The following is a 14518-nucleotide window of genomic DNA, read 5'->3' as shown; positions in this document are numbered from 1 at the left end:
TATTGCTCAATGAAAGACTCAAAGATATGAATGATGCAGTTCTACTCTATTGGTACTCGAGATTAACATGAGCTAGGAAGATACTGCCCTTTATATCCTTTTGATCAAGTATTTGCATATAAATATGCATTCGTTTTGCATTTCAGATGCGATTACAAGACGTAAATCTGAATAGGAAGGTGTTGGAATGATAAATGTGTCATGCTCACCGTCAGCTTGCTCCACTGGCACCATGTGAGAGGTGGCGCTGCCCTGGACGATGACATCGCCCACCAGGTGAGCGAACTGAGTCACTGCCCGCACCAGTCCAGACACATCTGTTACACACAGACAGGAAAATCAGTGTTACAACAGGATCATATGAGCATCTTTCATATTAATTGAAGAATTTAGTATCAAATAAAAGTGATGAAACGGAGTCTGAATGCATTCATGGTGCTGAAGGCTTTAAAGGATTTAGTTGAATATTTTTGAGCCAAGTAGAAAACAGAAACAGGAAGTAGGAAAGTTTTCAGTAGCTTGACGATGGCCTGGCTTTTTTCAAAACTGTGTGGATTCTTCAATTTTTCAGATGTGTTAACTATTTTTCCCAACAGTCTGTGATGTAACATTGCAAATTAACACATCATGGCAGTGTCACTACATGTATTGCACAACCTTACTAACATAAGAGCTCAGACAACAGCTAGACTGTTTCATATCACTTACTGATTCAGAAAGTTTGTTTAATGATGCACTTTGTTCAGACTGAGTGTTAAATTATAATAAAAAAATACTAAGACCTAAAATACTCTGTTCAGCAGTTTACAGCTTTCCTCTTTTTCTTCTTCTTGTCTGTCAATTGTCTGTGTTTTGGTAACGTGTCATTTTACTGAAAAAAAGCTATTAAGCTATTATTAAATGCTACCACCTGAAATTAGATTACTTTTTTGCCATTTCATTTATATTTAAATTATTACTAATATATATATATATATATATATATATATATATATATATATATATATATATATATATATATATTTATAAAATAATTATTATTAAAGCTTTATTAATCCCCTTGGGGCAATTCATTCTCATATGGTGTGTTTCACATATAACAAGATCGACACACTTAACACTATAAACAACAAAAAACTTAACATCAAGTACACAAACAAAAAAATTAATAAATAAAATAATAATAATAATAAAGATAAAGAAAAAAAATAACAAAAATAATTTATATTTAAAAAAGTAATAATTAATAGTAATAAATAATAATACATCGATTAACCACATTTATTACGTAACCAAGTTGCCCCAGGTACAAAAGTAAATTTATAAAGGTTTGTGGAACATATTATTGTACTTAGATGTCACCCAAGGGGCATCCACTAAAAATATTTGTTTAAGGGGTGTGTGCTGTCTCCTAGTATTTTATGTGCCATCATCAACACCTGCTGTTGATTCTTGTTTTTTATAGACAGTGAGGAAAACCAACAAATAAAGGAAAAGGACAAAACACTTTCAATAAATTAATTATAGATTCATTTAGTTTTCATCAAGATTTCATCAAGTCAAATTTAAGATTTTTTAAGACCCTTTTAAGACCATTAAGAATTCAATTTTAGACTTATACAGGGTTAAACACTATAAGTATTTTGTTCTAATGGCCCTGTATCATCATCAGGAATCGTGTAATTGTTTTTAGTTTTCCTTCCCTGATTAGGGAATTTAATGGAAGATTTTTGCTGTAAAAATGTCTAATAGCTGTTGTAAATTGCATCTCTTTGCAATAAAAAACTTAAATATAAAAAATAAGGTTTTATTGAGATGTAGTGTTGGTAATTGGATGGATGTTAGCCCAACTGAGTAGCTTAACTCTGACAAAGTAAAAATTAAGACCTGTTTAAAATGATTTAAGACCTACAACACAATATTTTTGTGAATTTAAGACTTTTTAAGGCCTAAAATTTAGTTTTTAAAATTTAAGACATTTAAAGATTTTAAGACCGTGTAAGAAAGCTCCACTACATTAAAATATTGTTCTTTCTACAGTTCAAATATTCATGTATTTTTAAAAAATAATACTTTTATTCAACAAAGATGCATTAAGTTGATTAAAAGTGAATGTAAAAACATTTATGCCATCTAAGATTTGTACTTATATGTACTAATGTTTTACTGAACTTTATGGTTTTCTTTTTGACAAAAATTGTCAACATGTTTGTTTTGGTAAGGTGCCCTTGTACTTAAAAAAAACTATTAAGCTATTATTAAATGCTACTATCTTAGATTAGACGAGTAGATTAGTTTTCAACACACCTGCACAGATGTTTCTAGAAAGTCTGGTGAGAGCTTGATTAGCTAGCCCAGGTGTGTCTGATTAGGATTGGAACTAAACTTTGCAGGACACCAGCCCTCCAAGACCAAGTTTGGGCACCCCTGCATTAAGCAGTACAACTGTCAATAACTAAAATACATTTGTCTCCTTCTGCAGCTTCAACATAATTAATTACTTTACAACATTTCTAATTACCTAGTAACTTTACAGCTCTTTAACTACTTTAAATGATGTGCAACTTGTGTAATCTTGGCAGGCTCCAGTTTCAGTTCAACTTTCCCAGCACTGCTAAAGTGAACGCTGCATTGATGACTGTTAGCTGAGAAGGGAAATGAGAGTGTGTGTTCATGTAATTCACCTGTGTTATCTGATACAAAGCCGTCTCTGGACAACCGCAGCCTCTCCACGCAGTCCAGAGCCACCTGGCACCTGGACACCAGGTAATCTACACACACAAGAAGCTCTTTTAATATTTATTACACTCTCTTTGGCAGTTCCTGCGGTAAGAAGCGTGGTGCATCTGAGCTGGTTTCTGACCGGCTGAACTGGTGCAGCTGATGTGTGCGGGGTCCTCCAGCTGATTCAGGCTGTCCTGCACGATCTTTCCCGCCTCCTCCAGAGCCGCCCGCAGAGACGCCCAGCGCAGAGAGACCAACTCGCTCTCCAGAGCCTGCTCACGACTTTCCTGCAGACACAAACACAATGACGACTTTGTGTGAGCTTTGAGGTGAACAGTCCACATGCTAATAAAGCTCACTTTAGCTAGATATGCATCGACTGACTGGACAGAAATTAGAATCAGATGAGAAATTAGAATACAGCCGATCTCTGTTCTGGACTTATATTAAAGGAAGACTCCACTTTTTTTGGAAATAGGCTTTTTGTACAAGTCACCTAGAGTTTTAGCATTTTCAGCCATGGTACGGCAGCAAAGTTCCTTGATTATTACACCAAAATGAGAGTACAGTTCTTAGCCATATTGACCTACAAAAATAGCAACTTTTAATCAGTCTTAGTACACAATGTAACTACAGAAAACTCCAACTTGAAGTAGAAAATTATTGAAAATCGTTTTTTTAAATATTTTTTATAGCGAGATGCTAATGGTCTAATCTGAATCAATGATCTATGCTAAGCTAAGCTAAAAGTGCTCCTACCAGACTCGGAGATTGGCTGAATGGATTCAAAAATGGTCAAACTCAACTGTTTAACTGATGGAAAGTTATAAAATGGTGCTGTTTACAGGATGCGAATTACACATTGCCCATCGGGGGGTCAACTTATTCGGCAATGTTAGTGTTTGTAATACATGCTTCAGTGAATGAAATGTACTGTATTTATTTACTTAAATGACATCTAATTTATTAATAAAATGTATTTAAGTTTTCGATGTTTTCTGGGAAATTTAGTGTATTCTGACCTACAGTATCCGATTAACTACTTCTGAGGATACTGTAAGTCAAACTATGCATCTAGTTTGACTTTATTTTTAGGCTATATGTAGAAACAAACAACTTTTTTATGAGAAAACAGTCTTGTGAACAGTTACGTTGCCTATTGGTGCTCTAGATCTGCATTTTAGACTGTTGAATGAGTTTTTTCTCGCATAGACTGATTGACGCAATTATGCATTCACAGTGGTGTTAACCATTATAGGAGTGGTCAAATGGATATTTATATTCATTTAATCATTTTCTTTTCAGCTTTGAACCTTTATTAATCAGGGGTCGCGACAGCGGAATGAACTGCCAAGTTATCCAGCATATGTTTTACGCAGCGAATACCCTTCCAGCCACAACCCAACACTGGGAAAAATCTATACACACTCATTCACACATATACACTACGGCCAATTTAGCTTACCCAATTCACCCATAGCGCACGTCTTTGGACTGTGGGGGAAACCAGAGCACCCGGAGGAAACCCACGTGAACACAAGGAGAACATGCAAACTTCACACAGAAATGCCATCTGGCCCAGATGGGACTCAAACCAGCAACCTTCTTGCTGTGAGGAGATCGTACTACCCACTGCGCCACCGTGACGCCGGATTTTTATATTATTAACATTATTATTTAAAATACAAAGCAAAGCAAATTATTTCCCAGTATTAAAGAGCTGACCCCCTATACATGTTGTTTTGATGTCCTTCAGAGGGGATCAAGCGTTAATTAGGGGGGGTCAATCCCCCCCTGTAATTTGCACCCTGCCTATATACAAAAAAGTGTTCTTTTAAAAAAAAGAGTGTTCTTTTAAAACTTCATGGCAAAGATTTAGCCATTTTGAGTGTGTAAATAGTTAAAAAAAATGTTCTGGCAGTACTGTCACCAGACAGGAATGCCCAAACATCAACAAAAAACATCAGATATTAAGCATAAACAAATACTGTCCTTTGTTCATTTCATACTTCAGCAATTCTATGATGTTTTCAAAATTAAATAAAAAAATATTTTAGGCAGTTTTTATCATTAATCATATTTAGGTGATCACTGGGAGTGTTATACCTTTACAAAGCAGCAAAAAAATCATATTTGTGTTAATTTCACCTGTAAAAAACTCCATCTAAAGCTTAGGTAAATATCGATAATTAATGTACTATACATGGGCTACATTCAATATATTTTTGCATCTGTTGGTTTGATCTTATTTGTGGATTATGGTTGTTTTTGGAAAAAAAAACCCTGGCAGATGCTCACTGCAAACATGTATCCTTAATTTGCTATACATGGGCTTCATTCAACATATTTGTGCATCTGCTGGTTTAATAGTATTTGTGGATTATGGTTGTTTTTGAAAAACCTCCTTGGCAGATACCACTGTTCCTGATGCTAGAGATACTGGCAGACAAAATTCTAAATAAAGGCAGAAAATTAATTTGCATTTTTAGCCTGCGTACTGCTTTTATTTTGTTAATTAAGTAAGTTTTAAGTACAATTAAGTATTATGTAGTGTAAAATCATCAAGTCAAATCATTAAGCTTTACCTCATAGTTATATTGTACTTCAAATATATTTACTTCATATGTATATTTTGAAATGATACGATCAAATTTTTTTTAAAGATTTAAAAATAAATGAAAAGAAAAAAATCTAAATTTTGGATATTTGAATAGCCTCATTTGCTTGTTAAAAAAATCACTCATAAAAAAATAAAGTAAAAAGATAAATATATAAATGTATTATAGTATAAAGTATATATATATATATTTTTTTTTTTATCATTATATTTAGCCAATATAAAGCCTTCTTCTTCCTGTGGTAAAATGCTGAATAATGCAACACAACACTACTAGTCAAATAACACTGACAGCAAATGTATAACATCCCACCTTCTCATTGAGCTGGTTTTGCAGAGCCTCAGCAGCTTTCACACCGCTCTCTCTTTCATTGGTCAGACTGCTCTGCAAACGCTCTAACTCCGCCCCCAAACCAGACAGCTCCACTTCTTTTCGAGAAACAGTCTCCACAAGCCCCGCCTTCTCAGCCACTAGAGCAGACAGCTGAGTGCCGAGCTGCTCAGTTGACTATATGAACAGAGAATCATGTTAAGTTAGCACTGTCTCCCACTATATGGAGTACAAGACCTAACATGACTTTAATGAGAGAACAAAAAAACAGCATTAATTAAAACTACTCCGTTAAAATAAACTTGTTAGCCATCGAAAGACATCATTAATTGAAAAGGCTGAAATGAAAAAAGATGAAAAACTTAAAAATGAATTAATACCAGAATTCTGTCTTAAAACAAACCAAGCTAAATGTATTATACTAAAAACAAATAAACCAAGTCAGAAAGTAGAAACATTTCAATTTACTTTCTTTAAAAAATACAGAAATATATAAATAGCTAATATAAATATAAATAAATACTACATTACTGAAATAAAACTGATGAGAGAGAGAATGGGGGTTAGAAACGGGGAAAATAAAATGAAATATTGAATACAGAAGAAACAAAGTATTATATCCTTAATTTCTAACTATGTTTATTAATATTATTATTATTATTATTTATCCCAGCACAAAGAAAGCCAGCTGTCAGATGGCACGTCGCATAACTTCTCTTCCCATCGGCTGTCAAATATATTGTCAAATAATGTCAAAAGGACTCCAAAAAAAGAAGTTTGAACACTTATATAGAGAATATGGATACAATGATTATAGATACTGTTGGTATGATTATAGTATGAGGATTATTAACAGTTATCGCAATTAATATGCCATCATTAATTTCACAACACTATTAAATTATAAAAATCACATGAAAACTCTTTATAAAACTCCTGAAATAGGACAAATTTATCATTTATACCTCAAGCAATTAAGTTTTTTAAATTCCTCCTCTCTCAGTAGCAGTTGACGGCTAGCAGACTGGATATTTATTTAGAGTACACTCTCAGAAAAAAAGTACATGATGTTACAAATAATGTTGCTTGAGGAACAATTTTGTACCTCTTTAAAACCTGTACCTTATATGGTACAGAAAAGATCTCTTATGATATTGTTCTGTGCCTTTATGATACAACTGAAATGAAGGTACACAATTGTTCTCATAAAAAAGGTACATAAGTGTGGGACAACTCCTCCTTTATTACAATATCTATGAAAATAAATATTACTGGAAAGGAAAAGTGATTTTATGAATAATTTCCATATCAAAACATGATTCATCATTTAAAAGCATATGTTTAAAGAAATTCATTATTATTTAGTTCTATAATACCATAATACAAAACAACTGGTAAAGTATAAAACTATAGGTATTGTAAACTAAACATTTAAGGCATTTTAAATAAATGTCTGGTTAGCATTTTTGACTACATTTTTAAAATACAAAGTGTCTTGTCACTGTGGTGGTACCTTTACGGATCAGATTTGTACCTTTGATGAAGGTACAATATTTATCTGCACGTTTTAAAAAACAAAGGTACATTTTGGGTTTCCCATGGTAGAAATCTTGTCCTTAAAATTACAAACTGCAATGGTACAAATTTGTTTTTTGTCTTAAGGTACAATTCTGTCCCATAAAAAGGTGCTACCCCAGTGACAAGGGTTTGTATCTTCTCTGGTACAACATTGTACCATTTTTTTGAGAGTGTAGGGGAACCATGATTTTTATATGATTATTTATATAAATGCCAAACGTGAAATGTCAGATGTCTCTGTGAGTGTAGGCTGCAACTGAAAAACAAATAAAGTTAACTAACTTACTACCTAACTAACTTATATTATAAAAAAATTATATATTGCTGCTCAGTAACCAAAATACAGCACAAAATAATAATAAAAACAAACAAAAGTCAATTTCTCTCTTTGGAGTTAAAGAAAAGTGAAAACATTTTTGGGCTTAAATGTAAGTAATGCTTTACCAATGAAGTTAAACTGCAATCAAAAATACTCTTAGTCTATTTACGCCGCTGGCATAACTTTTTCATTTAGCAAAAATTACAGTAGTTTTGTTCCATGCAACAGAAACACAGTGTTTATGTTTTAGTGGCTATTTCTCAATATGCGTTCTTCAGCGATCTCGCATCCTCGTGTTCCCATATAACGTCATCATTAACCACCAAAGTTCAGTTCCAAAAGAACCACAAGAATGGAGGACGCATTAAAGTTCCCAGATGTGTTCTTGATATCGAGGATACGTCGATGCAGACTTGAGCACCGAACTCGCTCTAGAAGTCCCAGAAGTCACTGCGACTGAATAAAGGAGGTGGGAAACCCAGCATTTTATATAGAATTATAATTAAAGTTCAGAGATATAACTTATTTATCTCAAGAGTTTCCTGAAAAAATAAATAAATAATCTCATTTCTCACAGGACGCCTTCTCTGTTCTCACGGTCTCCCGAGTTTGACCTGGCAAGACCGGTCTTCACAAGAACACGAGTCCGTTCTCTGTGTTCATGGAATTGAGAAACAGCCACTAACTGTGATGAATTAAAGCATGTTTAATAGTGAAATCAGTTATCTCTAATCGCTGCTTCCCTAATAGAAAAAAGTGGATAAGTTTGCAGGTCTTTTTCATACTCAAACAGAAATTTAATTCACGCACTAAAACCTAAATTGTAAAAATAACAATAGTGCCCCTTTAAAATGATTCCCATCTGTCAAACGGTTTAATATTTTAATGAAGCATTCAACCACCTTCAAGCTATTTGCCATGCCAATAAAGCATTAAACAGCAGTAAGGTGTAGATGTTGATTTAAAGTGTTTGAGCGTTTGGGCACAGGTGTGTTCAGCTGCTTCAGGCAGTGAGGTAGCAGGTGCGCAGGTGTCAGAAGGAAGTGGGATGGAGGAGGAAGCAGGGTGAGGCATCAGATCTTACATGCAATCTGGACACATCGACCCCACTAACACAGAATCAACATGTCCACCTGCTCTGGACTCTAACCTCAGAGACAGAGACACATGGATCCTGTGGTGGGTCGAGAGCTGATGAAGGATGCAGGGAAAAGCATAGTCAAGTATTGACCTTATGACAGTGATTAATTAACCACACACACGGTGCTCTATCCATGACTGTCAATCAAACTGATGACTGGGGTCGGCTTTTTCACTGATGTAACTAATGATTTAGGAATAACTTGACTTTAGATGCAGGTTATCGTAGTTAATCAATGCCAAAATCTGAAAAAATAAGCTTTTGTACCCGGTTGTTGTATTGAAACATTAAATATAACAGCAAATTAGGGCTGGGCAACATGACAAATGTCAATACAGAAATATAATATTGTATATATAATATCAGTGTACACATTGCCGCCAACATAGAGTGACAGCAGATCAATTAACTTACTACAGTTTGACAAATATCGCAGCTGTTGGACAATATAATGTACTTTTGAGGCTTTTTAGTCAAGAATGTAGTTGTTTAGATTGCAGCTATGCAGTTTATTTCTAATGATAGTGTCTATTTTGAATATTCATAATTTCAGAAATACTGCGCATCGGCATCCATTTGTCTGTCATTGAACAGAGCAAAAAGGGTTGACGTTATGCCACAAGATGGCGACAGAGACCACATAATAAGCCCTTAGAGAAAAACTTGTAATTTCTAACTACAGCTGATCAACTCATTATTAAACTGGTGACTAAGTCGATCTCTTTCTTTGGTATGTTGTAGCACTGTATTTATACCATAATAATTGTAGTGTATTGAGTGAGAGACAGCACTAGATATCGGGAATGTATGTATTTTGTTTTGGCCACACTTTGTATAACCCTGAGTTACTTTTGGGTTGGCCAACTGTTTGTATCAAACGAGTCTCCTGTTTTCATTGCTGCAGACTAGTTCAGTAAACAGAAGGAAAGAAGAAATGTCAGCATGTGTTAAGCGTTTTTCCTTATCACAAACACAACAGTTATCCGGTAGTGTTTGTGCTGCTTTGGCTTTTTCTGGGTTAATTATTGTGATCTCCCGATTGCAACAAAGAAATACTATGAAATCTCTGTTGACATGCCGTTCAGCCTTATAATCTTAAAATGTGAGCAAAATCACCTGTTTTGTCATTACTTTAGACATTACGCTAGAGAATCATTCAAATACTAGCTCTAAAGTGACGTTTGTGAATTAGTAACAGTTTCTGCTCTGACGTCAGCTGCAGATGTGAATGAATGGTGTAAGAAAGTAGTTCCTCATACAAAAGGGTTTTTAGACTCCTGTGTTTGATTCTCTTTTTTTATATACACTATTATGCCGTCGAACTGTTGTATAAACGCAATATCACACGAGTATCGACACTGGTGGGACACTGAGGCACTCAGCCTGCGGCCTTGTGCCAACGCATGCCTTCCACCATGCCGATATACAGCCATATCGCACTGCTACTCATGCGATATTGCTCATATATATATGATGTATTATGTATAAATAATATATAATATCAATGACATGACTATACATATACATATATAAACATATACACATATATATATATATATATATATATATATATATATATATATATATATATATATATATATATATATATATATATATATATATGTATATTATTATTTATGTATATGTATATTAATATTTATGTAAATTATATATATATATATATATATATATATATATATATATATATATATATATATATATATATATATATATATATATATATATATATATATATATATATATAACTATAGTCATGTCATTGATATTATATTATTTATACATAATAATATGAAAACAATACACTTTTAAAAGTCTATTATTTCTTCTATATGATATACAGTATATATATTGCACGTGATATTTGTCATATTGCACAGCCCTACAACAGATGGAGAGCAAATCATGAAAAAGTTCCACTCAATTCTGGCATGATATATTCGAAAAAGGATGCTGGGATATTTTTAAATCAACAACAATGAATGTAATAATTATTTTACCCCAAATAGTGTGTCATAATGGACAACAACCAAAGCCAAATCTGGTAATATAATGGTGATTTTTGCAATCTGATTGGCTGATTTGGCCTTTCAGTTATTTATCTATTATAAGGTCAAGCTGCTTGATATTTTGTAGATTCTTTCTTTTGGGACAAAGAGTGAAGATGGATTTGAGACAGAGGTGGAGAGGGTGATGGGTAGAGGGTGAGGTCCCACCTGTTGGGAGGAGGTGACGGTGCTCTTCAGGGTCTCTAGTTCTGCTCTGCTGGACATGAGCTCGGCTTGTAGAGCTTGAAGCTGCTCTAACTGAGCCTTTTCCTACTCGTGCACATACATGAGGATAGGGAGGTATAAGACAGGCATACTACGGATACAACAGGCAGAGGGAGTGTGTGTGTGTGTGATTGTGAAGACTATGTGTCTGGTTTGTGTCCAACCTGCTGACTGGCGGAGTCCTGGGCAACTTTCAATCTGTCCTGCATCTCTTTCTTCACATTCTCCACCTCATCCTGTGCGGCACGAGCTACTGTCATCTGGCGCGTCACCTCTGCGTTCTGAGAAACACACAGACATGTACAGTTTAGCACAGAGCCAAGACTCTTGGCTGACCCCGTTCCCTTCCCAAGGACATGGCACCCACTGGCGGATGCCTCTGTGGCGGGATTGGATTGTGTCCATGAAATATTTGATATTAGGCATGAATATACAGTTAAAGTCAAAATTATTAGCCCCCTTTGAATTTTTTTTTTCTTTTTCAAATATTTCCCAAATGATATTTAACAGAGAAAGGAAATTTTCACAGTATGTCTGATAATATTTGTTCTTCTGGAGAAAGTCTTATTTGTTTTATTTCGGCTAGAATAAAAGCAGTCTTAAATTTTTTTAACCCCATTTTAAGGTCAATATTATTAGCCCCTTTAAGCTGTTTTTTTTTTCAATAGTCTACAGAACAAACCATCATTATACAATAACTTGCCTAATTAACCTAGTTAAGCATATGTATAGAACAGTCTTGAAAAATATCTAGTCAAATATTATGTACTGTCATCATGGCAAAGATAAAATAAATCATTTATTAAACTATTATGTTTAGAAATGTGTTGAAAAATATTCTCTCAGTTATACAGAAATTAGGGAAAAAAATAAACATGGGAGCTAATAATTCATGGGGGTTAATAATTCTGATTTCAACTGTGTGTATATATATATCTTTTTTTTTGTAATCTTTTATTATTACCATTTGTTGAGCCAGCCACTTCGTGTGATGTCACATTAACAGGTGGATACAGTGCATATTCTGTTCAACAATCGCAAATAGGTTTGGTTGGTGCTTGGTTCATTTTGATAAGAAATATATAGTCTCATGTCGTAAATAGCTATCTTTTTTTTTTTTTGACTAGAACTGCTGTATAGTTTTATGCGATCAAATCAAAAGACAGCATTCCTTTACAACTCTTTAAAATTAATTACAGCACCAAATATATATAAATGAACATCATACAACTAATGTAATGGCTGAATCAGTGTTTTAACTGCAGATAATCATCAGCAAAACTGGCTGTAAAAAATAAATAGCATTATTTTTCCCTTAAATCATATTGTACACAGCTCAGCTTACATCTGCTCTAAATCAACCTATATTTTCTTTTCAACTTATATTTTACTTAGGCAGAATGCATCTGTTATCACTGGAATAAACAATATTTTAAAATATATTCAAATAGAAAATACACTTTGTATCAAAATGACAGTTTTTTATGCTTTTTAAAACCTATAGACCATAAACCTCTGAACAGAAGTGTATATATTAAACAGAAATAAACATTAGTAAATGTATTAATTGCAAGAATTATTGTGATCAATGTGCCAAAAAGGTGTGCATGCATCATTATTCTGATCCTCCAGAATATTGCAGGGACTTTTTTTATATTTGAGAACATATTTCATTATTTTTCTTGTGTTTTGCGGTGTAAAAACACAAAAAATTACTTGAACCATTAAACTCGCAAAATGCCAGAAGGACTGATTATACTGTGTGTCTATGTGTCCAGAATGAAGATGTAAGATTGTCAGTTCACCTTTCTTAGCAGGTCAGCATGGCTCTGGACCAGCTCTGTGTATTTCTCCTTTAGTTTGGTATAGCGTTGTTCATTTGCTTGTGCTTTTCCTAGAAAAAACAAAATACACAACAACAAAATACATATTTAGCATCTAAAACAAAAGCCTTGACACACACCTCAGACACTGCTCTCTGTATCAGTGAACAGTCAGCACTACTAAGGCCTGATGTGTGCTTGTCTGCTGGTGAATTGCACTGTGAACTATGATGTTTATTAGTGTTTGATTGGTCGCTGCTGTGACTGGGGTCCCTTCTGGCTGGTTTCCTCAGCTCCAGAGACAGTAAACAGACTATCTAATCAACATCCATCTCCGTCCTGCATTGGTACTGACTGTTTGCTGTTATTATTATCTTGTAATATAGTGATCAATAGTGCTGCGGGGTTTAAGTCCATAAAATGATGTGCTGCTTCTGCACACGGACTATAAAACTATAACTGACATTCCAAAAAACTTAAGAAACTGGTTAAGAAATATCTTGAGGCGCAAGTCTTGAAAAAGCTTAAGAACATCTCAAATATCTTCTTTATTTTGTTTGTTTTTTTTAAAGAAATTTTTTCAGGAAGACAAAATATTCTTAACTTTTTTCATAAGTTCAGAAATAAGAAGCAAATGGCAGAAAATGAGCAATTTCTTAAGAATGTTTTGTGAATTTGAGCCCAGGGGTTTGAGGTAAATTAGTGAGCATAAATAAACCAAAGAGGAAGTAATCATGGTTTTTGTTTTTATGAAAGAGGAACATAAATGTTTTGTGATGAAGACCTCAATTAAATTATAATGTTTTAAAAAAATTTAATTTTATAGTAAAAATGAAATTATAAAACACATTTATTATGCTATTTTTTAGTTATTTACAATACAATAGTGTGTTAGTATTACAGAATATTTTTAAATAATATTCACAATCTTTTTTAATTAATAAATTATAAGTTTAATTGGTTTGACTCATCATTTCACAAGTAGCAAGTGACACATTAAATAATAATTGATATTCTGAAGTAGATGACTAAATTTGTATTATATTATAAAACTATACACACAATAGAAAAGAACGTACTTTCGAATTCGCTCAGGCTGCGCTGCTCTTTCTCTGTGTCCTCTTTAACCCTCCGCAGATCATCGAGCTCCGCCCTCAGAAACTCACTCTCACCCAATGCCTGCTGCTTTAGGTGAGTCTGCTCTGCAAGCTCTGCCTCCAGCTCATTGACCCGCCCCCGTAGTGCTTGACAAAGACGACCACTCTGAAAAAGATAAAAATGATTAGAGATTGCTTTTATTTTCAATTCTCATCCACTGTAAACTACATACAATTTTATATTTTTGCTTTTAGTGTCACATAAACTTCACAAAATAATAGAGCTATCATTTGTGATTAATTTTGTGCCCAAAAGGTTTTTTTTTATTTGTTTTGATCAATGTAATGGACTTTTGGTAGTTTATTACAATTGGGAGCACGATATAGACAAAAACACACAATATTTTGAGTGTGTCTTTGTGTTGGACCTTGACTAATTTGGATCTGTCGTGAAAACATAAATCTGGCTCTAAAATCAAGCTCTAGGCAAGTTGATGTCATGATGATTGATTTAGTGAATTGTTAATTCAACTGATTCATTCAAAACAGCAGATTCCTTAGGAAACTTAAAAAGTGCCAGTCAGTTATGAATGAATC

The 14518-nt window shown here is 33.8% G+C and overlaps 1 protein-coding gene across 1 annotated transcript in view; it reads right to left on the bottom strand.

The window, feature by feature from the left end:
- hip1 (huntingtin interacting protein 1) overlaps window positions 1-14518 on the bottom strand; it is an 89287-nt gene that overhangs the window by 11800 nt on the left and 62969 nt on the right. The window contains 8 exon segments of the mRNA XM_056473081.1: window positions 210-317; window positions 2685-2771; window positions 2864-3011; window positions 5655-5849; window positions 10945-11046; window positions 11166-11282; window positions 12807-12895; window positions 13904-14087. Coding sequence (XP_056329056.1) covers window positions 210-317; window positions 2685-2771; window positions 2864-3011; window positions 5655-5849; window positions 10945-11046; window positions 11166-11282; window positions 12807-12895; window positions 13904-14087 — 1030 coding nt within the window.

The sequence above is a fragment of the Danio aesculapii genome, chromosome 15, assembly GCF_903798145.1.
Source record: "Danio aesculapii chromosome 15, fDanAes4.1, whole genome shotgun sequence".
Taxonomy (NCBI): domain Eukaryota; kingdom Metazoa; phylum Chordata; class Actinopteri; order Cypriniformes; family Danionidae; genus Danio; species Danio aesculapii.
This window is presented reverse-complemented; position numbering and strand designations above follow the sequence as displayed.